A 26,261-nucleotide genomic window follows, 5' to 3' on the forward strand; every position below is an offset into this window, starting at 1 on the left:
CTATTGCAGCTATCTGGGAGTGAACCAGCAGATGGTTCACTCTGTCTCTGCCTCTCTGTAACCCAGCCTTTCAAATAAATAAATAAATCTTTAAAAAAAATTCAACACTCCTATATGATAAAAACACTCAATGAACCAGGCATAGAAAGGGAACTTCGACAATCTGATGAAGGGCACCTACAAAAAAATCCAACAGCTAATATAATACTCAATGGTGAAAATCTGAAGGCTTTCCCTGACAGAAGAATCAATGCAAGAATGTCTGCTCTCATCACCTTTTTCTTTTTAAAAAAATTTTTTTTTAATTTTTTGACAGGCAGAGTGGACAGTGAGAGAGAGAGACAGAGAGAAAGGTCTTCCTTTGCCGTTGGTTCACCCTCCAATGGCTGCCGCGGCCAGCGTGATGCGGCCGGCGCATCGCACCGATCCGATGGCAGGAGCCAGGTACTTATCCTGGTCTCCCATGGGGTGCAGGGCCCAAGTACTTGGGCTATCCTCCACTGCACTCCCTGGCCACAGCAGAGAGCTGCTTGAAAGAGTTACAGAGAGAAACAGGGAAAGAGAGAGAGAGAGGATCTTCCCCCAACTACTCCACTCCCTAGATGGCTGTAGCAGCCAGGGCTGGGCCAGACTGAAGCCAGGAGCCAGGAGCTTCTTTGGGATTTCCCATGTGGATGTGGGCCATCTGCTACTTTTCCTAGGCCATTAGCAGTGAGCTGGATTGGAAGTGTAGCAGCTGGGACTCGAACTGGCAACTGTATGGGATGTCAGTGTTGCAAGTGGCAGCTTTACCTGCTATGCCACAATGCTGGCCTAACTCTTACCACTTCTTTACAAAACTCTGCTGAAGTTCTGGCTGTGGTAATTAGGCAAGAGAAAGGAATAAAAGAGAGGAAGAGTGGGAAGGAAGAATTTAAGTATTTCTAGTTACAGATGATATAATCTTATATCTAGGAAAAAAATCCAAAGAATTTTCAAAAAACAAAGAGCTAATGGAGGAATTCAGCAAAGATGAAGAATACAAGATCAGTTGTATTTTTATATATAATCAATAAACAAACAGAAAATAAAGTTATGAAAAACAATTTAATTTATGACAACAACAGAAAATGATAAAATGTTTAGGGATAACAGGAACAGGAAAACCTCTCACAAGAGATAATATAGATAATCAGTCACACCTGAAACCTGCATTTATCACCTAAGTGTTTTATTGTAACCTTAAAAGCCTTTTTGATATGTATATCTTTTGTGCTCCTTCTTGTAAACAACTGGTCATGTTTAAATACTACTGGATTTGTTGATCAGGAAAAAAAAATGTTTAGGGATAAAAGAGCAATAAACTGCTTAGGAATAAACTTAAACAAACAAATGCTTTGCATGTAGAAAACTAAAAAATAACATCATCAGAAATTAAAGACCTAGCGCCGGCACACCGGGTTCTAGTCCCGGTTGCCCCTCTTCCAGGCCAGCTCTCTGCTATGGCCAGGGAGTGCAGTGGAGGATGGCCCAGGTGCTTGGGCCCTGCACCCCATGGGAGACCAGGAAAAGCACCTGGCTCCTGGCTCCTGCCAGGATCAGCGCGGTGCGCCGGCTGCAGCGGCGGCCATTGGAGGGTGAACCAACGGCAAAGGAAGACCTTTCTCTCTCTGTCTCTCTCTCTCACTGTCCACTCTGCCTGTCAAAAAAAAAAAAAAAAAAAAAAAAGAAATTAAAGACCTAAACAAATGGAAAAAAGATACCCCGTGTTCAGACTGGAAGACAATATTGTTAAAATGACAGTACTCAACTACAGATTCAACATAACCTCTGTCAAAATTCCTTACTATCCTCTTACGGAGAGAAGGAAAACCTTATCATAAAAAAGGTTCACTAAGAGGAGAGGGAGTGGGAAAGGGGAGGGTTGTGGGAGAGAGGGACGGTATGGGGGGGAAGCCATTGTAATCCATAAATCGTACTTTGGAAATTTATATTCATTAAATAAAAGTTAAAAAAAAAAAAAGGTTCACTAGGCTAATCCTCCGCCTGCGGCGCCGGCACACCGGGTTCTAGTCTCAGTTGAGGTGTCGGTTCTGTCCCGGTTGCCCCTCTTCCAGTCCAGCTCTCTGCTGTGGCCCAGGAGTGCAGTGGAGGATGGCCCAAGTGCTTGGGCCCTGTACCCGCATGGGAGACCAGGAGGAAGCACCTGGCTCCTGGCTTCAGATAGGCACAGTATGCTGGCCATAGCAGCCATTTGGGGGGTGAACGGAAGGAAGACCTTTCACTCTGTCTGTCTCTCTGTCTAACTCTGCCTGTCAAAAAGAAATTTTTATATGGAAATTCAAGGAACCCAGAGCAGCAAACACAATCCTGAAAAAGAAGAAGGTTGGCAGACTCACACTCACTGATTACAAACATGTTAGAAAACCACTGGGATCAAGCCTGGGGACCACCTGCAAAGGTGAAACAGAGATCTGCAGAACACAACTGAGAGGCTGGAAAGGAACCCTGAATTTTACAGTCATTGACGATTTACTGGGGAAAATTGTCTTCTCAATAAACTGGGCTGAGACAACCAGACATGCACGTGTAGTGGTAACTCACAACACATATAAAAACTGAAAAATGGATCAAAGGCCAAAATATAAGAATTATAAGTATAAAAGAAAACTTAGATGTACATCTTCACAATCTTGAATTTGACAATGGTAGTCTTCGTATCTGACACCAAGAGCACAAGCAACTAAAGAAAAAACAGGTGAATTGTACTTCATCAAAATGTAAAACTTTGTGCAAAGAACAGAATCAAGAAAGTGAAAACAAACATAAAATGAAAGATACCATTTGTGAATCACATGTTTGATATGAAAGCAGTTGATCCTTATTATTCACAGACCGTGTACTTGCGAATTCACCTGCTCAGTAACACTTATCAGTAACCCTCACATCAGTAGTTGTAGCACACTCACCATCATTTGCGGACAAAAACAGGACAGTGAAAAGCTCCAGTTACCCAACAACACATTTCTAGCTGAGACAGAACAAGGCAACACTTTGCTTTCCTGTTTCAGCTCTGTAATGCTCCTGCTGTTCTGTCCAGGGCATTTTTGTGCTTTTCTGTTGGCAAGTTCCACCACTTAAAATGGTCCCCAGCTGACATACTCTCAAGTGCTCCTCAGAGCAGGAGGCTACAAAGAGCTTTGTGAGAAACTATATGCTAGATAAGCTTTGCTAAGTATGAGGTACACTGATGATGGCTGTGTTCAATGTTAACACACTGATAGTATATAGTAAATAAAGGATAGTAGAAATACATACCAAAGATGATTATGGATAAACTGCTTGACAAAAATGTGGTGACCAGTGGCTCATAGGAACCTGTCATTTCCTTTAAGAGCCAAGGTTCAGTATATGCAAATTCACCGCTCATGCTAATTATATAGAACACAACTATAGCAGATAACAAGAAATGCCTGTATCTGAAGAATGAGTAATTGCTACAAACCCCATAGTTACGTCTCCAAGTTCCATCCCATTCTTCTCACATTGCATTTTTGCTCTTCCAAGATGAGCTTTCCCACCCTAAGGATGGCCAGCACATCTCCATGGCTTCCCCAAAGCTTAAACCCCTACGTATCCAAAACCTGCTGTTTCCACATAAATATGCTGTGGTACAATCCAAACGTTGATCATCCTCTGACCTGTCCAATAGTCTTCCACCTAAGTAACCTATCCTCTATTCCTGGTCGTAATGGCCCCATCATCCAATCTACCCTTAGCTTCTCCCTTACCTCTTCCTTTTTAAAATATATTTGTCAGAATTTTTTTAAACAAATTCTATTTACTTTTTAAAAAATATATTTGAGGGGCCGGAGCCGTGGCTCACTTGGTTAATCCTCCACCTTGCAGCACCAGCATCCCATATGGGTGCCGGGTTCTAGTCCCAGTTGTTCCTCTTCCAGTCCAGTTCTCTGCTGTGGCCTGGGAGGGCAGTGGAGGATGGCCCAAATGCGTGGGCCCCTGCACCCGCATGGGAGACGAGGAGGAAGCACCTGGCTCCTGGCTTCGGATCGGCGGAGCGCCAGCCGTAGTGGCCATTTGGAAGGAAGACCTTTCTCTCTCTCTCTGTCTATAACTCTGTCAAATAAAAAAAAAAAATTTTTTTTTTTTTGAAAGGCAGAGAGACAGAGCCCAAGACTGAGGGATGAGGGGTAAAGATAGAGGGAAATCTGTTGTTTCACTCTCCAAATGCCTGAAACAGTAAAGGCTGGGCCAGACCAAAGCTAGGAGCCTGAAATTCAACCCGAGTTTCTCACGTGGTTGTCAGGAACCCAAGTACTTTCGTCATCACCTGCTGCCTCCTAGGATGCACATTAGCAAAAAGCTGGGTTCAAGGCTGGTGCCGCGGCTCAACAGGCTAATCCTCCGCCTAGCGGCGCCGGCACACCGGGTTCTAGTCCCGGTCGGGGCGCCGGATTCTGTCCCGCTTGCCCCTCTTCCAGGCCAGTTCTCTGCTGTGGCCAGGGAGTGCAGTGGAGGATGGCCCAAGTACTTGGGCCCTGCACCCCATGGGAGACCAGGAGAAGCACCTGGCTCTTGCCATCGGATCAGCGTGGTGCACTGGCCGCAGCGCACCAGCCGCGCCGGCCATTGGAGGGTGAACCAACGGCAAAGGAAGACCTCTCTCTCTCTCACTGTCCACTCTGCCTGTCAAAAAAAAAAAAAAAAAAAAAGCTGGGTTCAGAAGCAGAGCTGGGACTCGAACCCAGGCACTCCTATTTGGGACGCAGCCATCTGAAGCAGCCTCAACCACTATACCAAACGCCTGCCCCCTCCATCTCTTTATCTTGGAATATTACATCACTGAGCATGGAACTAAGATTCACTGAGAACCTAACACAGGCCAAGTGCAACCTCCAACCCCTCACCATTACCACCACAATATCCTTACCACCACTTACAATCAAATTACCTAGAGTTTCAGGATTACAGCACATTGTTCCCTGCCTTTGCAAATGCTGTTTATTCTGCACAAAGACTGCTTCCCCAACTTCCTTGCCTCTAGCTAGCTTCAACTCATACTTCAAAGCTCAGTTCTCTTATCCCTTCCTCACCATCTTTCTGAATAGCATTTGACAGGCTTGCTTGGGCACTTCCCCACACTTCAGAGTGCAACATGCATGGCTGCAAACATAGCTCCAATCAGAATACACTGCATATCTTCACATTTGCCTCTGGAGTAATGATTTCCTTAAAGGGTAGAGCCTGTCATACTCATCTTTGTATAGCAGGTGTTCAATCCTTGGTGTATCACAGTTGCTCAATAAATGCTTGTTGAATTAAGCACACAAAACTCTTCCAGAGGTTCCTGAATGTTTTCGGCATGACTACATAGTTACCAATGAAACTTTTAAAAGGACACAATAATCATGAAATGAAATCGCAGAGGGTGCTCGTGATTACTGTCATCCTAACTGCCTTCCATTTACAACAACCATGTTTACAAATCCGGACGGTCACTCACTTCAGCAGAGACCTGCTTGGCCTTGATTATCTCCCCACTGTGCAGAGTTCGGCTCTCTGTGGATTCAGGAGTCCCCGTGGGTCCCACTCCCTGACAACTGTTCATGCGCTTCTCCTCTCTCTGTGGCTGGTCGACGTTCAGGCCATCGTACGCTGACACGTCCTGTTTACTGCTTAAGGTCTTCCTCTTTTTTTTCTGCTTCTTGGTAGGATTCTGCCCATCAGATTGAGCTTTTCTTTGTCGAAACTGGGCAAGCTACAGAAAAAAGAAAATTGCTGTTATTGTCTGTGGGGAGCAACTGGAAGCAACTCGGACTAGACTAAGTTACTGGAATTAAGACTTATTCTATGCATCTGCTCTCCCACAATATGGCGCTGGGAGAGGAGAAAACAGCTTCTACACAGCTGCCTCCAGTTCAACCAATAAACAGCAGGACCTGCTCCTGATTGGAGGAGAGCAGTGTACTCGGCGTGTGGGTAGCAGAGTTGGGATTGGTGGAAGAGGACTATAAAGGAGGAGAGAGACAACATGCACCGGGAACATCTATCTGAAGGAACACCTGTGCAGCCCCCGAGAGAGCCGGCCGGCCGGCGGTGTGCCGCTCCCCCGCGGAAGTGGGGAAAGTGGCTAGGGGGAACCGCCCTTCCACGGAGGTGGAAGGGTCGGTAGCCAACCCGGGAAGGACCAGCAGCCAACCCGGGAAGAACCAGCAGCCAACCCGGGAAGAACCAGCAGCAAACCCGGGGAGGGCCGAGCAGACAAAAGAACAGCGCAGGGTCCTGTGTCGTTCCTCCACGAAGACGGGGAGCGACATAATGGTGCCGTGACTCGGATAGGAAGCCTAGGCAGGGTTTAGTGTCGTTCCTCCATGAAGAGGGGGAGCAACAATTGTCAAAAGATAATTTTCTTTTATTGCCACTGTGGGAAAAAAAAAAGCAGCTTTGGGGGTACTTTCTTTAAAAGATCAAACTATCTCTAAATAAAAATGATGATAAAATAAGAACAACTGTTACAGTCTTTAAAATAAGGATGAAGTTTAGATTGCAAAAGAATATGATTAGATTCCAAAGAAACTAGGTATTTCTGAAAGAAAGTACTGAAATTTCAAGAGGTTAGAATTGAAAATGTCATTCCTGAAACAAAGAAAATTATCCCATAGTCAGGCAGAATCATGGAAAATAAGAACTCCCATTCACTATTTGATGAGAGTACAATCATTAGACTTTAGATTACATGAAAATTACACACACACACACACAAATGCAGCTCCTAATGCACTTGCTTTGTAGGATTTCTGGGACCTCTACTACTTAATACTGAAGAAAATAAGCCCATGAGAAAACATTTTGCTATCCATATGGTCAATGAGGCTTTTTAATAACAGGACAAAAATAGAAGTAACTTAAATATATCAAACGGTAGTGTTTTCCAACACTTAATTATTGGCATACATCATCAGGATTTCTGCCATATCCTTAGAGCTACCTCTATGTATCATTTATTTAACAACGTTTTACCCAATATATTTTCCTTATTTTAAAAACTTTTTTATTTATTTGAAAGGCAGACTTACAGAGAGAGAGAGAGGGCAAGACAGAGACTGAGAGATCTTCCACCCACTGATTTAATCCTCCAAATGGCCTCAACGGCCACAGCTGGGCTGATCCAAAGCCAGGAGCCAGTAGCTTCTTCCAGGTCTCCCAGGCAGGTGCAAGGGCCCAAGCACTGGGCCTCTGCTGCTTTCCCGCGCCATTAGCAGGAAGTTGGACAGGAAATGAGAAGCTGTGACTCGAACCAGTTCCCATGTGGGATGCTGGCTCTGTAGGTAAAGGCTTAACTTACTATACCACAGTGCCAGCCCCTAAAAATGTAATTAAAAAGGCAATTTTCAGTCCTCAGTCTAATATCACTTAGGATTTTTTTTAAAAAAAGTAAACAAACTGGGGCCAGCGCTGTGGCACAGCGCTGTGGCCTGAAGCAGTGGCATCTCATATGGGCACCAGTTCTAGTCCCGGATGCTCCTCTTCCAATCCAGCTCTCTGCTGTTGCCTGGGAAAGCAGTAGAAGATGGTCCAAGACCCTGGGCCTCTGCACCCACGTGGGAGACCCGGAGGAAGCTCCTGGCTCCTGGTTTCAGATTGGCGCAGCTCCAGCCATTGGGGCCATCTGGGGAGTGAACCATCAGATGAAGACCTCTCTCTATATATATACCTCTTTTAAATAAATAAAAAATAAATCTTAATAAATAAAAATAAAAAGTAAACAAAAAATGATTACTAAAATTTTTGTTAGATTTTGATGAAGGCCGTGAGAGAAATACACAAATGTTAAAGGATGTTAAGGTTATATGAGAATGAAACAGACTGGAGCCGGTGCTGTGGCATAGGTTAGGTCTCCACCTGCAGTGTCAGCATCCCATATGAGTGCCAGTTCAAGTCCTGGCTGTTCCAGTTTTAATCCAGCTCCCTGTTAATGACCTGGGAAAGTAGCGGAAGATGCCCCAAGTCCTTGGGTCCCTGCACCCATGTGAGAGACCCAGAAGAAGCTCCTGGCTTCAGCTGGGCCCAGCCTTTGTGGCATTTGGGAAGTAAAACAGCAGACAAAAAAATCTCTTTCCCTTCCAAATAAATAAATCTTTAAGAAAAGAAACAAAATTTGCCTATCATAAGCAGGTGAACTAAAAGAAAACTGCAAAAGAGGAATACACTCCTGTATTACTCCCGTGTTAGTATTTTTAAAAAGGATTCACTGTCATCAGCTCAGTGCTGCCTGAGTATGTAATGCACACTTCTGATTTTAGATAGTCATGAGATACCCCGGCCTATGTTAAAGAACATAGGACACAGGAGTGAGTTCGGCCTAGCTGTTCAGATGTTGGTTAAGACTTTGTGTCCTGGGGCCAGCACTGTGGCGTAGTGGGTAAAGCCGCCGCATGCAGTGCCGGCATCCCATATGGGCCCCGGTTTGAGTCCCAGCTGCTCCACTTCCGATCCAGCTCTCTGCTATGGCCTGGGAAACCAGTAGAAGATGGTCCAAGTCCTTGGGCCCCTGCACCCAGGTGGGAAGACCTGGAGGGAGCTCCTGGCTCCTGCTTTCGGATAGGCGCAGCTCCAGCCATTGCAGCCAATTGGGGAGTGAAGCAGCAGATGGAAGACCTCTCTTTCTATCTCTCTTTCTCTGTGTGTAACTCTGACTTTCAAATAAATAAATAAATCTTTAAAAAAAAAAGGGGGGGGGGCTGTGTCCTGTATCAGAGTGCCTGGGATCAAATGCTGGCTCCAGTTCCTGGGGTTCTGCCACCAATGTGGGAGGTCCCACTGAATTCCTGGCTCCTGGCATTGGCCCTGCTGGTCACTGTGGGCATTTTGGAGAGTGAACCAGCAGAGGGAAACCCTCTCTTTCTCTTCCTCTCAAACACAAAAATTTAAAAAGATGAATGTAAGCTATTATTGCTAATAAAGATGTCCATGATACAGTAGCAGGTCTATAGTACAATATAATCTATTTTTTTATGAAAGGAAAACTATGTGTACCCCTTCTAGCAGAGACAAAGCAGGCTGCATTGTAATTACACTGTATTCATAGGAACAATAAATTCTGGAAGACTATAGCAGTAGCAACATTAGTAGACCTCTGGAATTGAGAATACAGGTGTTTTTGCCTTTGATCATTTGGAAATTTCCTTTTTTAATGCAATACATTTTCCAACTTGAATATGAAGCAACTAATAATTACTTATTCCTAATTTAAGCATTTTATTGTTCTAAGATTAGAGAAACAAAAGAATAACTATAAGACCCTTTGTGTCTTCAAAAGAGAAAATATACTGCTAGAATTACAACTATTAATTAAGTCAATTGCAAAGATGGCCAGTAAACTTATAATACTGCAGGATTTCAATTTTTTTTGCATCAAAAATTGTCTTTTAATTCCATCATTCCACAAACTCCTTAAAGCAACTCATAGCTAATCACTAGTCTTGCAGAATATAAAGTTATATCACATTTAATTTTTTTTCGAGTTATTTAGCAATAACCTTGTTATTCTACATCTTGTCTGCTTTTAAGGAACAGGTGCAAGACCAGTTGCCTCCATTTATACAGGATTAAGCTGCTGGAATGCATTTATACTACTGTGGAGGAGGGCAGGTTCATTCTTAAAAATAAACCAACTGGAATGCTATTGAATGTATTATCTGCAAATAGAATCAGAAGTCTAGGCACATCATTTAAAAAGAAAAGACTCCTTGGAGGGAATGTAAAACCAAAGAATAATGACAGTCTTGATGTGTGTATTCAATTTCAGAAACTTCTTAAAATCCCATGTTCTTTGCATTAAAAAATATATTAGGATATAGGCCGGTGCCGCAGCTCACTAGGCTAATCCTCCGCCTTGCGGCACTGGCACACTAGGTTCTAGTCCCGGTTGGGACACCAGATTCTGTCCTGGTTGCCCCTCTTCCAGGCCAGCTCTCTGCTGTGGCCCGGGAGTGCAGTGGAGGATGGCCCAAGTACTTGGGCCCTGCACCCCATGGGAGACCAGGAGAAGTACCTGGCTCCTGCCATCGGATCAGTGCGGTGCGCCAGCCATGGCGGCCACTGGAGGGTGAACCAACGGCAAAGGAAGACCTTTCTCTCTGTCTGTCTCTCTCTCACTGTCCACTCTGCCTTTCAAAAAAAAAAAACATATATATATATATATTAGGATATAGCTGAGTAAAGTGAAGATTTTTTTTTAAATTCCAATTGTTAGGTCATATTAATACATGCAATATATATTACATAGTATTATATATTATATAACTTATTATATATTATATAATGCTATATTAAATATATTAATATATTTAATATTTAATCAGTTGTACACATGACAAGAGAAAAACAAAATTTCTGCATTAGACAAAGTTTGATTTTAAAGTTATGAGACAATAATATCATTACTAAATGAATCCAGATTAAAAAGATAAGAGATAGGCCAGCCACGGCTCAACAGGCTAATCCTCCACCTGTGGCGCTGGCACACCGGGTTCTAGTCCCGGTCGGGGCACCGGATTCTGTCCAGGTTGCCCCTCTTCCAGGCCAGCTCTCTGCTATGGCCAGGGAGTGCAGTGGAGGATGGCCCAAGTCCTTGGGCCCTGTACCCGCCTGGGAGACCAGGAGAAGCACCTGGCTCCTGGCTTCGGATCAGCGCGGTGCGCCAGCCGCAGCGCAAATGGGGTGTGAACCAACGGTAAAGGAAGACTTTTCTGTCTCTCTCTCTCACTGTCCACTCTGCCTATAAAAAAAAAAGAAAAAAAAAGATAAAATGTGGAAAGTTAGGGCCAGCATTGTGGCGCAGCAGGTTAAGTGATGCCACATCCCATATGGGCACCAGTTCAAGACCCAGCTGTTCCACTTCTGATTCAGCTCCCTGCTAATGTACACGAGAAAGCAGAGGAGGATGGCGCAAATCCTTGTGCCCCTGCTCTCATGTATGAGGCCCAGAAGAAGCTCCAGGTTCCTGGCTTCAGTCTAGCCAAGCCCCAACCATTTGGGGAGTAAACCAGAGGATGGAAGAGCTCTCTGTCTCTCCTCCTAATTCTGCCTTTCAAATAAATAAATCTTAAAAAAAAAAAAAAGTGTAAGCCGGCGCCGTGGCTCAATAGGCTAATCCTCCACCTTGCAGCACCGGCACACAGGGTTCTAGTCCCGGTTGGGGCGCCGGATTCTGTCCCGGTTGCCCCTCCGGATTCTGTCCCGGTTGCCCCTCTTCCAGGCCAGCTCTCTGCTATGGCCAGGGAGTGCAGTGGAGGATGGCCCAGGTGCTTGGGCCCTGCACCCCATGGGAGACCAGGAAAAGCACCTGGCTCCTGGCTCCTGCCATCAGATCAGCGCGATGCGCCGGCTGCAGCGACGGCCATTGGAGGGTGATCCAACGGCAAAGGAAGACCTTTCTCTCTCTGTCTCTCTCTCTCACTGTCCACTCTGCCTGTCAAAAAAAAAAAAAAAAAAAAGTGTAATGTTCCTATTGTAGTGCTAAGAATAAATCAGAACGAATCACTTATAAGGTCATAAAATTGCCAAGACATTATTTTAAGCCTAATACCTAAGACTATATGACATCATATTATTTTTTTTTTTTCAGAAGAATTCATCAGAAGTTAGGCTTCAAGAGGGTAAAGATTTTTGTTTTCTTCACTTCTATAAGTATTCAAAGGCTAGAACAATACTCAATAAACAGATGTTGAGTTAAAAGTAGCTTATTTTTTATGAAAAAAAGAAAAGTTATGAGTATGAAATAACTTTAAAAGCATTCTATAGAACCTGAGAACTAAGATGATAACAGGTGTATCTAATGCTATTGTATCACAAAGTTTCACCATTTCAGAATTAAAGTGAACAATTGTCTAGTTACTAAATGAATTAAGATACAAAAACAATCCCTCTCAGTACAAATTCCCTCCTCCAAAGTCAAAACAAAACTTAAGTTCTTAGAAAAATAAAAGCACAATAGTTTTTTCTTAAAAAAAAAAAAGATTTATTTATTTGAAAGTCAGAGTTAGAGAGGGGGCAGACAGAGATCTTCCATCAGCTGGCTGGCTCCACAACAGGCCACTGCTGGGTCCAGGCTGATGCCAGGAGCTTCATCCAGGTCTCCCAGGTAGGTAGCAGGGGCCCAAACACTTGGGCTGTCTTTCACTACTTTCCCAGGTCCAGGGAGCTGGACTGGAAGTGGAGCAGTCATGACACGAACCGGTGCCCATACTGGATGCTGGTGTCCCAGGCAGCGCCTTAACAGCTATGCCCAACATGGGCCCCTATAATGGCTTTTTAGTAAGAGCTCTGTTGTGCAAAAACAAGACAGTAGGAACAAGATCACATCATACATCCAATTTCTTATAGCTGTTTAGGCTTTTTTATTGTTTTAAAATCTTATTTATTGGCCGGCGCCGTGGCTCAATAGGCTAATCCTCCACCTGCGGTGCCGGCACACGGGGTTCTAGTCCTGGTCGGGGCGCCGGATTCTGTCCCGGTTGCCCCTCTTCCAGTCCAGCTCTCTGCTGTGGCCTGGGAGTGCAGGTGCTTGGGCCCTGCACCCGCATGGGAGACCAGCAGAAGTACCTGACTCCTGGCTTCGGATCAGCGCAGTGCGCTGGCCGCAGCAGCCACTGGAGGGTGAACCAACGGTAAAGAAGAATTTTCTCTGTCTCTCTCTCTCACTGTCCACTCTGCCTGTCAAAAAAAAAAAAAATTCTTATTTATTTGAAAGGCAGAGAGGGAAAACTCCCATCTGCTGGTTTACTACCCAAATGCCCACAATGGCCAGGGCTGGGCCAGGCAAAAGCTAGGAGCTAGGAATCCAAACCAGGCTTCCCACAAGGGTGGCAGGGACCCAACAGCTTCAGTCATTGCAACTGCCTCCCAGGGTGCACAGTAGCTGGAAACAGTAATGAGAGCAGAGTCAGGACTTAACTCAAGCACTGATACGTGATATGTGCTACAACTGGCATCTAAACTGCTGGGCCAAATGCCTACCCCTAAACTATTTTTATTTCCAATCTGAAAAATGGCAAGCTAACAGGTAAGCAAAAAAATCCTACACAATTCAGTAATCGTCTGTTACTGAAATGATGCACTTTAAATGACTGAGAAAACATTTATTCTAAAACATGCGGAAAATTCAGACTACAGCCATCTGTGTTTGTCATTTGGAAGCCAATAATAAAAATGTTAACATATGTAGTCACAGAAATAGCTGCAAGATTTACTGGAATGATATTATGTCCATATACACGTGTCTTTCAAAATTGGTTCAGATCCCAAGCAAATGTCTTATCAGAACATCAATCAATGACATAAATAATTCATTCCTTAAATTCAAAGTTTATAAATCACTACCAATAAAACAACAAATTTATATAATGTGTAAAAAGATGCTATGTTTCTATAATGGCACTCCAAAAGATGACTAATTGGAATTTTTTCAGTGCTTTACACATTCAATGAGTGCTTACTATGTGCCATGCATGTGCTAGACATGAGTAAGAATACACAGAATGTTAACAGGACTTTTTAGTCTAGGCCAGTCTATTAGCTCGTTGTGTGAGACATAAATGAGGTGAAAGAACACAGTTTCATAAACTCAACAGTCCCAAGTATGTATTAAAAGAGATGGTATGAGATCGCCTCCTGTCCCAAAATTCCAAAAGGAGGCTTTAGAAAGAGTTATGGTTGCAGAGCTTTTTATTTTATTTTTTATTTTTTGACAGGCAGAGTTAGAGAGAGAGAGAGGTCTTCCCTCAGTTGGTTCACCCCCCAAATGGCTCCTACGGCCGGTGCTGTGCCGATGCGAAGCCAGGAGCTTCTCCTGGTCTCCCATGCAGGTGCAGGGCCCAAGCACTTGGGCCATCCTCCACTGCCTTCTCGGGCCACAGCAGAGAGCTGGACTGGAAAGAGGGGCAACCGGGACAGAACCTGGCACCCCAACCGGGACTAGAACCCGGGGTGCTGGCACTGCAGGCGGAGGATTAGCCAGGTGAGCCACGGCGCCGGCGGTTGCAGAGGTTTTTACCTGTGATGGAAACAACTTGGTATATGTCAGGAAGCAAGTAGTCATTCATCTACCCCACAAGTATTTATTGACTATCATGTTCCCAGCCATGTTAGGGCAGGAGGTGTAGTGATGGATAAAACATGTACAAATCTTACCCCTATGACTGTAATTCATGCAGGAAAAATAAACAAACATAAAAAACAAAGTATATCCTTTCAAGCGATTACAAAAATGCTTCAAGAAGTATAGGTATTAAGAGAGCCAATAACTGGTGATGTGGGAAGAGGTCAAGGAATACTGGGGAAAAAAAATGCAGGCTTTGGGGACGGTGTTGTGGTGCAGTGAGTTAAGCTGCCACCTGCAACACTGGCATCCCATAAGGGCACTGGTTTGAGTCCTGGCTGCTCTACTTCTGATCCCGCTCTATGCTAATGCACCTGGGAAAGCAGAAGATGGCCCAACAGCTTGGGTCCCTGCACCCACAGGGGAGACCCAGATGGAGTTCCTGGCTCCTGGCTTCAACCTGGCCTCGCCTTGGCAGTTGTGACTATTTGAGGAATGAACCAGCAGATGGAAGATCCGTCTCTTACTGTAACTCTTCCTTTTAAATAAATAAATAAATCTTAAAAAAAAAGGTATGATCTGAGGTGAATGAATATGAATAAATTACCCAAGATCATAATCAGTAATTAGCAAAATAGAACAGAATATCTGACCTCAAACCCAACTTTTTCAGTTCTACCAATCTGCGTCCTCTGTACACTCTCAGCTCTCTTCCTTTCTTCATTTCTCACTACATCTCACAATCCTGGAACATTAACTTTAAAGATATGAACAAATGAAACCACCAAGCTGACAAGAACTTTTATTTTGACAAAACTGGAGAGAAAATAAAACCAACGTAACACCACAAACTTTCCCAAAGATCAGGTTACAAAATATTTTTAAATGTGTTTCCTAGTCTCCGGTGTTCAAAATAGGTCTAAGTAGGGCTACTTCCTATATTTTTACTGTAGAAAATTTAATAAATACTAATTAATTCTAATTATGGTGACTATCTGTACTGGTCAGTGCTGCCTTCAAACCTTTTTATTATTCCTTAGTGAATGATAAACTATTACAACAAAACTCCAGCAACTTAACTCTGGAAACAAAAAGATCACAACAGTGCACCTGAGGGTCACACGCACACAGAGCTGAAGCAGAGCAGCTGAAAGCTACGAAGACAAAAGCAGCACTTCAAGGATGTGCTGAAGCGCAATTTCCAGTGGTATCATAAAACAGCACCGCCAAGTGGACCTGAGGGTGGGGAAGACCACAGGATTCTACATTGCTGAGCCACAAAACCACTTACATCCTATCATCTCATTCAACGCAACATTTTTTTTTAAACATAGTTTTTGTAACACCTTCATGTCTGCAGCTTAAGGAATCATCTTAAAATTGCCTATTTTATTGTATTTCTTGGCCTGGCAGACAATGGGCAAAAATATTTGTTGAATTTCAAAAAGAATACAACTTACACATAATAGAGACTGTTGGGTGCACAGAGACTCTAATAAACTGGCTGTGACACTGGACAAGCCACTTACTCTTGGCCCAATTCAGTTAACTGTACAATGAGGAGACACATTAAGGATAGTTTGAGGTTCTGCCAGTTTTTAGAGTGTTTGAGAAATTTTTTCAATCATTCCCCTTCCTTTCTCTTCTCCCTAACCCCAATTATAAAGGAGAAAACCTAGAATTCTACCATACGAAAAGCTGATTCTTAGTTTTTCAAAAGAACAAGTCAATGAACAAATAAAGATGACACAGAATACAAAGGGAAATGATTCCACTATGGTGTTTAGAATGCGTCACTTCTAAGTATTCATTATGTTATTAATTAATGGAGTTCTATTATTGTTGTTCAAGAACAAGTAACTGGAAGCTCAGCTCTAGGAGAGCAGTGATTTTTAATCAAAATCAAAGCCCATGAACTCTAAGTCTAGAACAGTGGTTCTAGTGGTTGTACACAGACTCAATAAATACTTTTTAAGTAAAAGAAAAAAAGTTACTTCACAGAAAAGAGACATTATTCCTCAGCACAGAGTACCTGCACAGTCTCTTTAAAAAAAAAAGAAAAAAGAAATTAAGATGACGGAACAAGCCGGCGCCGCGGCTCACTAGGCTAATCCTCCGCCTAGCGGCGCCGGCACACCGGGTTCTAGTCCCGGTCGGGGCGCCGGATTCTGTCCCGGTTGCCCCTCTTCCAGGCCAGCTCTCTGCTGTGGCCAGGGAGTGCAGTGGAGGATGGCCCAGGTGCTTGGGCCCTGCACCCCATGGGAGACCAGGAAAAGCACCTGGCTCCTGGCTCCTGCCATCGGATCAGCGCGGTGCGCCGGCCGCGGCGGCCATTGGAGGGTGAACCAACGGCAAAAGGAAGACCTTTCTCTCTGTCTCTCTCTCTCACTGTCCACTCTGCCTGTCAAAATATCAAAAAAAAAAAAAAAAAAAAAAAAAAAAGATGATGGAACAGGCCCATGGTCATATTACTACACAATCATGCAACGTAATATTATGTAGTTGTCAAAAATGATGCTTTCAAAAAAACTAATGTGCAGAAATGTTTTCAACATAAAGCTGGATAAAAAAGAAAACAAAATTGCATACAGAATGTGATGCAAGTGGAGTTTAAAAATATACTTATACAGGAAGCAAAGAAACAACAAACCGTGAAACAATCAGACCATGGTGACTGTCGTCTTTGCAAGGTGCTCACTGCCTCCTTCTCCAGGTATGTAAGGACTATTCACTGATAAAATTATTAAGGGCCTCATGTTAATGCCACATACTTTTAAAAGTATATATTATACCCACACACCCACCAGAAACCTCATCGCCAAAGACAGACAAGCACTATTCGGATATTGCCACTTCTGCTTCATTTCTCTGTCACCTCAGTTATTGCTAATGCTGGATAGGGAGGGGGGCACTTTGCCCATAACCTTACCTAGTTTGGCCTATTATAAAATTCATCATCATTAAAAACAAACAAAAATAACCCTGCAGGGTTTACATGAAGGAGGATCCCTAAAGCACATCTCTGTAACAGACATCCTCTCTCGGCAGAATAAACACACGCCAGTTTACCATTAGAGGCTAGTTCGCTTATAATCTTGGATTATAATTGATTTCTTCTGATATATATATACAGTTTTTGCAGGAAATAGTAACAGAAAATAAAAGAACTGTTACAATTGGTCAGTTCAATGGTCCATAATGCCAGGGATCACTTAGGTGATAAAATCAGGCACATAATAAATACATACATAGCAGTTTGTCTTTTACCTCAGTCCCTCTTTCTACCTCATTTCTGACATGCTCACTACTTCTCAGGGACTGTGGAATCATGGGATCCCAATCCCTGCACATCTGTAATCCCTGGGTACATGCTGTGCATGAGAAGATAAACAAAAATCAACACAGTGACAGTGTATTTGTAACAGAGAAGAAAATGGAAACTACCGTTGTAGGAAATACTCACTGCAGGAGAGCAGACCCTGATAGCGGAATACTACGTTCTACATGACACTGAACAAAAAGTCATCACTGAAGACTACACACAGGATGACATCATTAAGTTCAAATCTAGAGGAGCCAGTGCTATGGTGTAGCAGGTAAAGCTGCTGCCTGGGGCGCCAGCACCCCTTATGGACACCAGGTAGGGTCCCAGCCGCTCCACTTCCAATCCAGCTCCCTGCTAATGAGCTTGGGAAAGCAGATGATGGCCGGAGTCCTTGGGCCACTGCACCCATGTGGGGGACCTAGAAGACCCAAGGCTTCTGGCTGAGTCCATCTAGCTCTGGCTGTTGCGGCCATTTGGGGAGTGAACCAGCTGATGGAAGTGCACCTCTCTGTCTCACCCTCGGACTCTCTGTAACTTTGCTTTTCAAATAAATAAATAAATAAGTCTTTAAAAGAAAATGTTCAAGGCCGGCGCCGCGGCTCACTAGGCTAATCCTCCGCCTAGCGGCGCCGGCACACCGGGTTCTAGTCCCGGTCGGGGCGCCGGATTCTGTCCCGGTTGCCCCTCTTCCAGGCCAGCCCTCTGCTGTGGCCAGGGAGTGCAGTGGAGGATGGCCCAGGTGCTTGGGCCCTGCACCCCATGGGAGACCAGGAAAAGCACCTGGCTCCTGGCTCCTGCCATCGGATCAGCGCGGTGCGCCGGCCGCAGCGCGCCAGCCGCGGCGGCCATTGGAGGGTGAACCAACGGCAAAGGAAGACCTTTCTCTCTGTCTCTCTCTCTCACTGTCCACTCTGCCTGTCAAAAAAAAAAAAAAAAAAAAAATGTTCAAATCAAGGAAAACAAACTGTTTATGTACACATAGGGGTGAGACTGGATGGGGAAAGGTTTCAGACATATTTATACATTTGTTTCTTAACCTAAGTAGAGAGTGTGCTTTTTATAATTAATCTTTGTATCTTCTATGTTTGTTTGTTTGTTTGTTTGTTTATTTATTTTCTGACAGGCAGAGTGGACAGTGAGAGAGAGAGAGAGACAGAGAGAAAGGTCTTCCTTTACTGTTGGTTCACCCTCCAGTGGCCGCTATGGCCGGCACACCGCGCTGATCCGAAGCCAGGAGCCAGGTGCTTCTCCTGGTCTCCCATGTGGGTGCAGGGCCCAAGCACTTGGGCCATTCTCCACTGCACTCCCGGGCCACAGCAGAGGGCTGGCCTGGAAGAGGGGCAACCAGGACAGAATCCGGTGCCCCGACCGGGACTAGAACCCGGTGTGCCGGCGCCGCAAGGCAGAGGATTAGCCTATTGAGCCGCGGCACCGGCCCTATGTATCTTTCATATATATTCTTTCCTGAGTGGAACATTAAAATATCTAAATGTTAAATATACCTTAAAGTACGCAGGGCTTCCTTCAGAGGGAACAAGCCAGTCCTCATAGCTCCTGCCACACGTAATGCTTCTGCCTCTCCCCTAACTCTTTGCTGAGAAGAATGGTAAGCCAATTAGATTCTTCCCTGGAATCAGGAAACAAAGATCTAGGAAAGCTGTCCAAAAAGACAGCATGGGAGAGAAATCTTATAAAAGGATTGTCAAATCACTGTGTGATACAATCATAAAAATGTACAGATACTCCCAAAATCACTACAAAAGGCAGTTTATAGGATCACCCCTCTAGACATGCTGCAGACAAGACATCTCTGAATCCAGTAAGCCCTTTTTCCTTTGAGCATTGAATCATTCTTGCTTCTTCATCTGCACACCAAGTAAAGTAGCTGCTGCCTCTTAGGTCATGACACACACTCACTCAGTGTTGAAGAATCACAGAGTGGCTATTTTAGTGGGTCCTGCACGTTAATATGGCTCACTGCGGAGCTTCAAAAACAGTGAGGCCGCCCGGCGCTGTGGCATAGTAGGGTAAGCCACTGCCTGCAGTGCCAGAATCCTATGTGGGCACTGTTTTGAGTTCCAGTTGCCCCACTTCCAGTCCAGCTCCTTGCTAATAGGCCTCAGAAAGCAGTGGAAGATGGCCCAAATACTTGGGCCCTTGCAACCACGTGGGAGACCCAGAAGTTCCCGGCTCCTGGCTTTGGATCAGCCCAGCTCCAGCCTTGAGGCCATTTGAGAGTGAACCAGTGGATGGAAGAGCTCGCTCTTGCTTGCTAGCTCTTTCCCTCTCTCCCTCCTCCTCGCTCCCAAAATAAATCTTAAAAAAAAAAAAAAAAAAAAAAAAAAAAAAAAAAAAAAAGTGAGGCCTGGCTCAAATTTTTTAAAGCCTTTCAGGTGTCTCTAACATGCAGCAAAATTTGGGAGCTGTGCAGCTAGGTGCTTACTCTGTAAGTAGTCTTGTGCCACGATTTATATAATTTTTCTTTCCTTTTTTAAAAAAAAATCATTTATTTATATGAAAGAGTTATACAGAGAGAGGAGGAGAGGTGTGTGTATACACACACACACACACACACATATATATATATAGAAAGGTATTCCATCTGCTGGTTCACTCCAACAAGCTACAATGGTCGGAGCTGAGCCGATCCAAAGTCAGGAGCTTCCCCCAGGTCTTCACACTGGTGCAGGGGCCCAAGGACTTGGGCCATCCTCTACTGCTTTCCCAAGCCATAGCAGAGAGCTGAATTGGAAGTGGAGCAGCCGGGACTAGAACCAATGCCCATGTGGGATGCTGGCACTGCAGGCGGTGGCTTTACCTGCTACACCACAGCGCCGCCCCATATGGGATGCCAGCGCCGCAGGTGGAGGATTAACCTACTGCGCCACGGCGCCAGCCCCCTCATTCCATAATTTCTGATCACGCACAAAGTGATGTGTAGGTAAAGGAAGCCAGTCTACAAAAAAGGAGAATAAGATTTTGTGAAACAAGAGAAGAAATGGAGGCAAAAATATCAATTTCTTCTAATGGCTTCTTAGCTTCCATGAGGCCCAATCACACTCCTCTCTACCCTTCCTCTGAATCTTTCCAACTGTATAATAACCCTCTCTTTTTTCTCCTTCACTTAACTAACCTCAAGGTCTTGTTTGTTTTTTAAAAGATTTATTTATCTGAAAGAGTTACAGAGAGGCAGAGGCAGAGAGAGACAGACACAAGTCTTCCATCTGCTGGTTCACTCCCCAAATGGCCTCAAGGGTCAGAACTGAACCCATCTGAAGCCAAGAGCCAGGAGCTTCTCCCAGGTCTCCAACGAGGGTACAGGGGCCCAGGGACTTGGCCCACTGTCTACTGCTTTCCCAGGCCATAGCAGAGAGCAGGACTGGGACTCGAACTGGCACCCACATGGGAAGCCGGCACTGCAGGCGGTGGCTTTACCTGCTACACCACAGCACCGGCACTCTAGGATTTTTAAAAACAAAACTTTTGGGCCGGCGCCATGGCTCATTAGGTTAATCCTCTGCTTGTGGCACCGGCATCCCAAATGGGCATCGGGTTCTAGTCCCGGTTGCTCCTCTTCCAGTCTAGCCCTCTGCCGTGGCCTGGGAGGGCAGTGGAAGATGGCCCAAGTGCTTGGGCCCTGCACCAGCATGGGAGACCAGAAAGAAGCACCTGGCTCCTGGCTTCGGATCAGTGTAGCTCCGGCTGTAGCAGCCATTTGGGGGGGTGAACCAACGGAAGGAAGACCTTTCTCTCTCTCTCACTGTCTAACTCTATCTGTCAAGGGGGAAAAAAAAAAAAACAAACCTTTTTTTTTTCCCGTGGGGGTGGGGGGAGCCCTACCAGAATTATATTGCTTCTATCTATCAGAAGGAGAGGGAAAGAGGGAGAGAAAAGGAAAGACAGGATGTGGGGGAGGGAGAGGGAACTCCCATCCTTCTTCATTCCTCAAATGCCCACGATGGCAGAGATCGGGCAGAGCCAAATCTGGAAGCCAGAAACTCCATCTAGGACTCCCACATGGTTGGCAGGAACTGAATTACCTGAGTCACTGCTGCTGCCTTACTGGGTCTGCATTAGCAGGAGTCAGGACAGGAGACAAGTATCGAACCCAGACACTCCAGTGTGGGATGGGGCATCCCAACTAGTGTCTTAACTGCTAGGCTAAACATCCACCCCATCTATCCAATTTCACTGTTCTGGCAGAATTTAGAAAATAATGGGGCTGGCGCTGTGGCACAGCGAGTTAACGCCATGGCCTGAAGTGCTGGCATCCCACATGGGCGCTGGTTCAAGACCCGGCTGCTCTACTTCCAATCCAGCTCTCTGCTATGGCCTGGGAAAGCAGTAAAAGGTGGCCCAAGCCCTTGGGCCCTTGCACCCACGTGGGAGACCCAGAGGAAGCTCCTGGTTTCAGATCGGCGCAGCTCCAGCCGTTGTGGCCATCTGGGGAGTGAACCATCAGATAGAAGACCTCTCTCTCTCTCTCTGCTTTTCATTTCTCTGTGTAACTCTGACTTTCAAATAAGTAAATAAAAATAAATCTTTAAAAAAAAAGAAAAAAGATTATTGGCCGGCGCCACGGCTCACTAGGCTAATCCTCCGCCTTGCGGCGCCGGCACACCGGGTTCTAGTCCCAGTTGGGGCACCGGATTCTGTCCCGGTTGCCCCTCTTCCAGGCCAGCTCTCTGCTGTGGCCAGGGAGTGCAGTGGAGGATGGCCCAAGTGCTTGGGCCCTGCACCCCATGTACCTGGCTCCTGCCATCGGATCAGCGCGGTGCGCTGGCCGCAGTGCGCCGGCCGCGGCGGCCATTGGAGGGTGAACCATCGGCAAAGGAAGACCTTTCTCTCTGTCTCTCTCTCTCACTGTCCACTCTGCCTGTCAAAAAATTAAAAAAAAAAAAATTAAAAAAAAAAAAAAACAAAAGAAAAAAGAAATAATGGCTTTACTGTTTTATTTGTAAAGCAATAACATGTAACTGCCACCTGGTGGCAGTATACCTACTTGAATGTGATTTTTTTTTTTTAAAGACAACCTTTTTAGAGGTTAATCATGATAAATCACATTCTTTAATAGTTTTCTGCTATTTTCAGGAAAAAATTCATATTACCTTAAATGAAAAAACTCATTACCTGATCCTAGCCTTATTTCTCCAATCTAATTTTCCACTCTATAGTTTAATCCTCTATGCTCCACTATAATGGCTAACAATTCTTGAACATTTTACATAGTCTGACAATGTTCTAAGGGTGCTACGCTCATTAGCTGAATCTTCACAACACCCTCAAGTGCCAGTACTGTTACTGTTCTCATTTTTCAGATGAGGGACAGGCACAGCAAGGTTAAATAATGTCCTAAAGTCCTACAACCTGTAAGTAGCAGAGCCAGGACTAATCCAAGACAGTCTATATGGTATATGGTATAGTCTAATCCCTTAATCACTATAATTATTTTTCAAAAAAAAAAAAAAAAACTTGAAAAATTCCACTCAAATGTCTCATAAGGAACTTTTAATACCATTTATCCAAAACTGATTCCACAGTCTTGTCCAGGATCAGCAACTGAAACTGCTCCTCTCCCTATTGTACCTCTCTCAGTGGTAGCACTAATCTTCTGTAACCACCAAACTCTCCCCAATTTACCTTCTACACCTCTTAATTTTTCCCCATTTTCATTCCTACCTCACTCTCACCTGTACCAATTCAATAACCTCCCACAAGGTTAGTCCTTAACCTATCCACACAACTGCCAAAAGGATCTGTCTGAAATGTAAATCTATATATACATATTAATGCCAAACAGACTTAAAATGCAAACCTACATAACCACATTACTCCCCAGCTTAAAAACTGATGGACAACCACATCCAAATGTGAGTGAACTCCACCTCCTTAACTCTGTCTTCAAGACAGAGGCGTGGCCTATTTCTCAAGTCTCACCTCTTGCTATACCTTGCTTATAGCTCTACAAAGTCAATGCCTGCCATATCCATGCAGGATAGCTCCGAGACCCGTTTGGATGCCTGAAACCACAAATAGTATCAAACTCCCCAATCTTAATTATTAAGTATTGTCATCTTTTCAGTTGATGGAAGCTCTTTATTGCTTCTTGCCAAATAGCTGAATTGCCAGCATCGCTATTCTTGCTTCGGGGCTGTTAGATAATATGAGTTACATAACCTAATCACTGTTACACCTCAACAATCAATCTGATAACCGAGAGCAGCCATGTGACTACAGAAAAGGAAGTATAGTAGGACTCTGGTGTCATAACATGAAAATCCTGAAATCTATTAAAATTGCTTATTTCATCTTATGAAATTATAAAAAATACACATTCTCACTAAAAAACAACAAATTCTTTTTCTCAACAGGTGCTATGACAAAAATTGCTATTGGTTGTTTGGAGTGGAAAAGTGAGAGCTTTCTTGCCAAGGGGAACTCATTAGAAATGCTCACACATATATTTATGAAAGGAATTTGTGCTAATTAAAATATAAGTTTGGAAAAAAAATGTTTCACACCAAAAACAGTATTTTTTTTTTTTTTTTGACAGGCAGAGTGGACAGTGAGAGAGAGAGACAGAGAGAAAGGTCTTCCTTTGCCGTTGGTTCACCCTCCAATGGCCGCCGCGGCCGGCGCACCGCGCTGATCCGATGGCAGGAGCCAGGAGCCAGGTGCTTTTCCTGGTCTCCCATGGGGTGCAGGACCCAAGCACCTGGGCCATCCTCCACTGCACTCCCTGGCCACAGCAGAGGGCTGGCCTGGAAGAGGGGCAACCGGGACAGAATCCGGCGCCCCGACCGGGACTAGAACCCGGTGTGCCGGCGCCACTAGGCGGAGGATTAGCCTAGTGAGCCGCGGCGCCGGCCCAAAAACAGTATTTCTAAAATGCAATGGAAAGAAAAAAAGGTTTCTATAACCTTCAGCCCAAATCAATTATTTTATACACAAACTTCCAGTAGATATTAATATCTTTACACATTTGCTCATACTCTGCCCTTTACAATATCTATTAATTTATTTGATTCAAGAAATCAACATGGATAGTCAACAGAATATAAATGGCATGGGAATTAACTGAAATCACACCCCACAGTCACTGCAATTCCTCACATCTTCCTCATACACTAAGTCTGATTTTTCATGTAAACAGGGAACTAATATTGAAGTTATAATTGGTCCCTGTTCCTATCTTTCCCGGGGAAACAATAAGACAGTGCGAACCTGAACAGAACTGAGACCCCTGAGGAATCAAGGCAGCCTAAGCACACAGCCCACAATGAGGATCCTTAGTAAAACAACAAGGAATCCACAGTGTTCAGTGCCAAGAAATAAAGAGAGCTCAGATTTTATATTCTTAGTTTTTCAGAGAAATGTGAATCAGGGAACCTATTCAATTAACACCATTTATACATTTAAATCTTTATAAATTAGGGCTTAAAAAGTTTAAGTGGATCTGAATAGTCATAATAACTTTGGGGGTTTTAAGAAATGATTTCTTGAAAGAGGAAATAAAAGTTCTTTAGACTGGCAGAGAAACTCTCATTCCACATAAAAACCTCAGTGAACAGAGACCAGAGATCATAACCCTGATAGAAACAAAAAACAAACATTACATTGTTCATGAACAAAGAGGAGAAAGGAATTTTACACAGCACAAAAGCATCTACAGATTTAAACAGAGACAAGGGGATTTCAAAAAGTTCATGGAAAAGGGAGTCAGATAACTTTATTTTGGTGCAAAAAAAATTGAAATTTATGCATAGTTTTTTTTCATAATACACATATCCCATGAACTTCCTGAAGTCCCTCATATTCATGGGTTTCAAATTTTTGAACCAAAAATAAACTTACCCTTTAATTCCATTTTCCATGTACTTTTTGAAGTTTACTGGTAACCCAGGCAAAAATACTCCTGATACAATGCTAAGTTTTTAAATAGTCTGAATATTTAGCACTTCTGGATGTTGTTAAATGCCATGTCCAAATCAACCAACACCTTAAGCAGTTTTCCTAGGAGGGCATTAAGTATCCATTAAGGTGCAGTTTGATGACGACTATCATAAAAAGTAAAAGATGTCACATATGACAACAAAAATATGTTGCTTTGGTGAAATATCTATACAGATCTATTGTGTTCACTTACAAAAATGACAGGCCTTTTTGTTACGAGAAACTAAGTCATTTTTCCTTCACAGTAGGTATGGATTGATAGAGATCAAGCCAAAACCCCAACAGGTGCCCCTTTGACCAACTGTATGCACTTGTAAAACAGGTGGCCATGGAATGGAATGACTCTGACCCACAAAGAGATCAAACTTTAGCATCTTTATCTAATCAGCTCACCGAGAACCTATTATGCAAAGGGGAAGCAACAGTTTAAATTTTGGCAGAGTCCAGAAGGTTAAACAAATCAGGATGAAAGATAATCTGCCTGGCTGTGTGCATCTATCTGTTCCCCTCTTGCCATGTGAACACACTCGTGTTCTTTCTCCATATGTATATGCACATAAAATACATTAATATTATATAAAAGTAGGTATTAACCCAATTAAAATGTCAAAAAATAACTAGAACAAGAAGATCTACAAATGGCCAACAAGTACATGAAAAAAGCTGCTCGATCTCATTTCATCATTAGGAAAATGCAAATCAAAACCACAAGACACTTCATACCTATCAGGATGGCTATAACAACTGGACAACACAAATGTTTGTAAGGATATGGAGAAAACGGAACCCTCTACACTGCTGATGGGAATGTAAAATTGTACAGCCACTATGGGAAAACAGGTTAGCAATTCCTCAAAAAATTAAATAGACTCACCACATGAT

General features: G+C 44.0%; 1 protein-coding gene across 8 annotated transcripts in view; it reads right to left on the reverse strand.

The window, feature by feature from the left end:
• Window positions 1–26,261, reverse strand: part of AKAP9 (A-kinase anchoring protein 9) — a 168,644-nt gene that overhangs the window by 133,124 nt on the left and 9,259 nt on the right. For all 8 annotated transcript variants that reach the window (XR_016222257.1, NM_001375381.1, NM_001082351.2 and 5 more), the window contains one exon: window positions 5,504–5,758. Coding sequence is in view for 7 of the 8 variants with exons in the window: in NM_001375381.1 (NP_001362310.1) it covers window positions 5,504–5,758 (255 nt within the window). In the remaining variant the exon portion in view is untranslated. The remainder of the gene's footprint in view (window positions 1–5,503; window positions 5,759–26,261) is intronic.

Source organism: Oryctolagus cuniculus, chromosome 16, assembly GCF_051225735.1.
Source record: "Oryctolagus cuniculus isolate XC-2025 breed Fujian yellow rabbit chromosome 16, ASM5122573v1, whole genome shotgun sequence".
In the NCBI taxonomy this organism is placed as follows: domain Eukaryota; kingdom Metazoa; phylum Chordata; class Mammalia; order Lagomorpha; family Leporidae; genus Oryctolagus; species Oryctolagus cuniculus.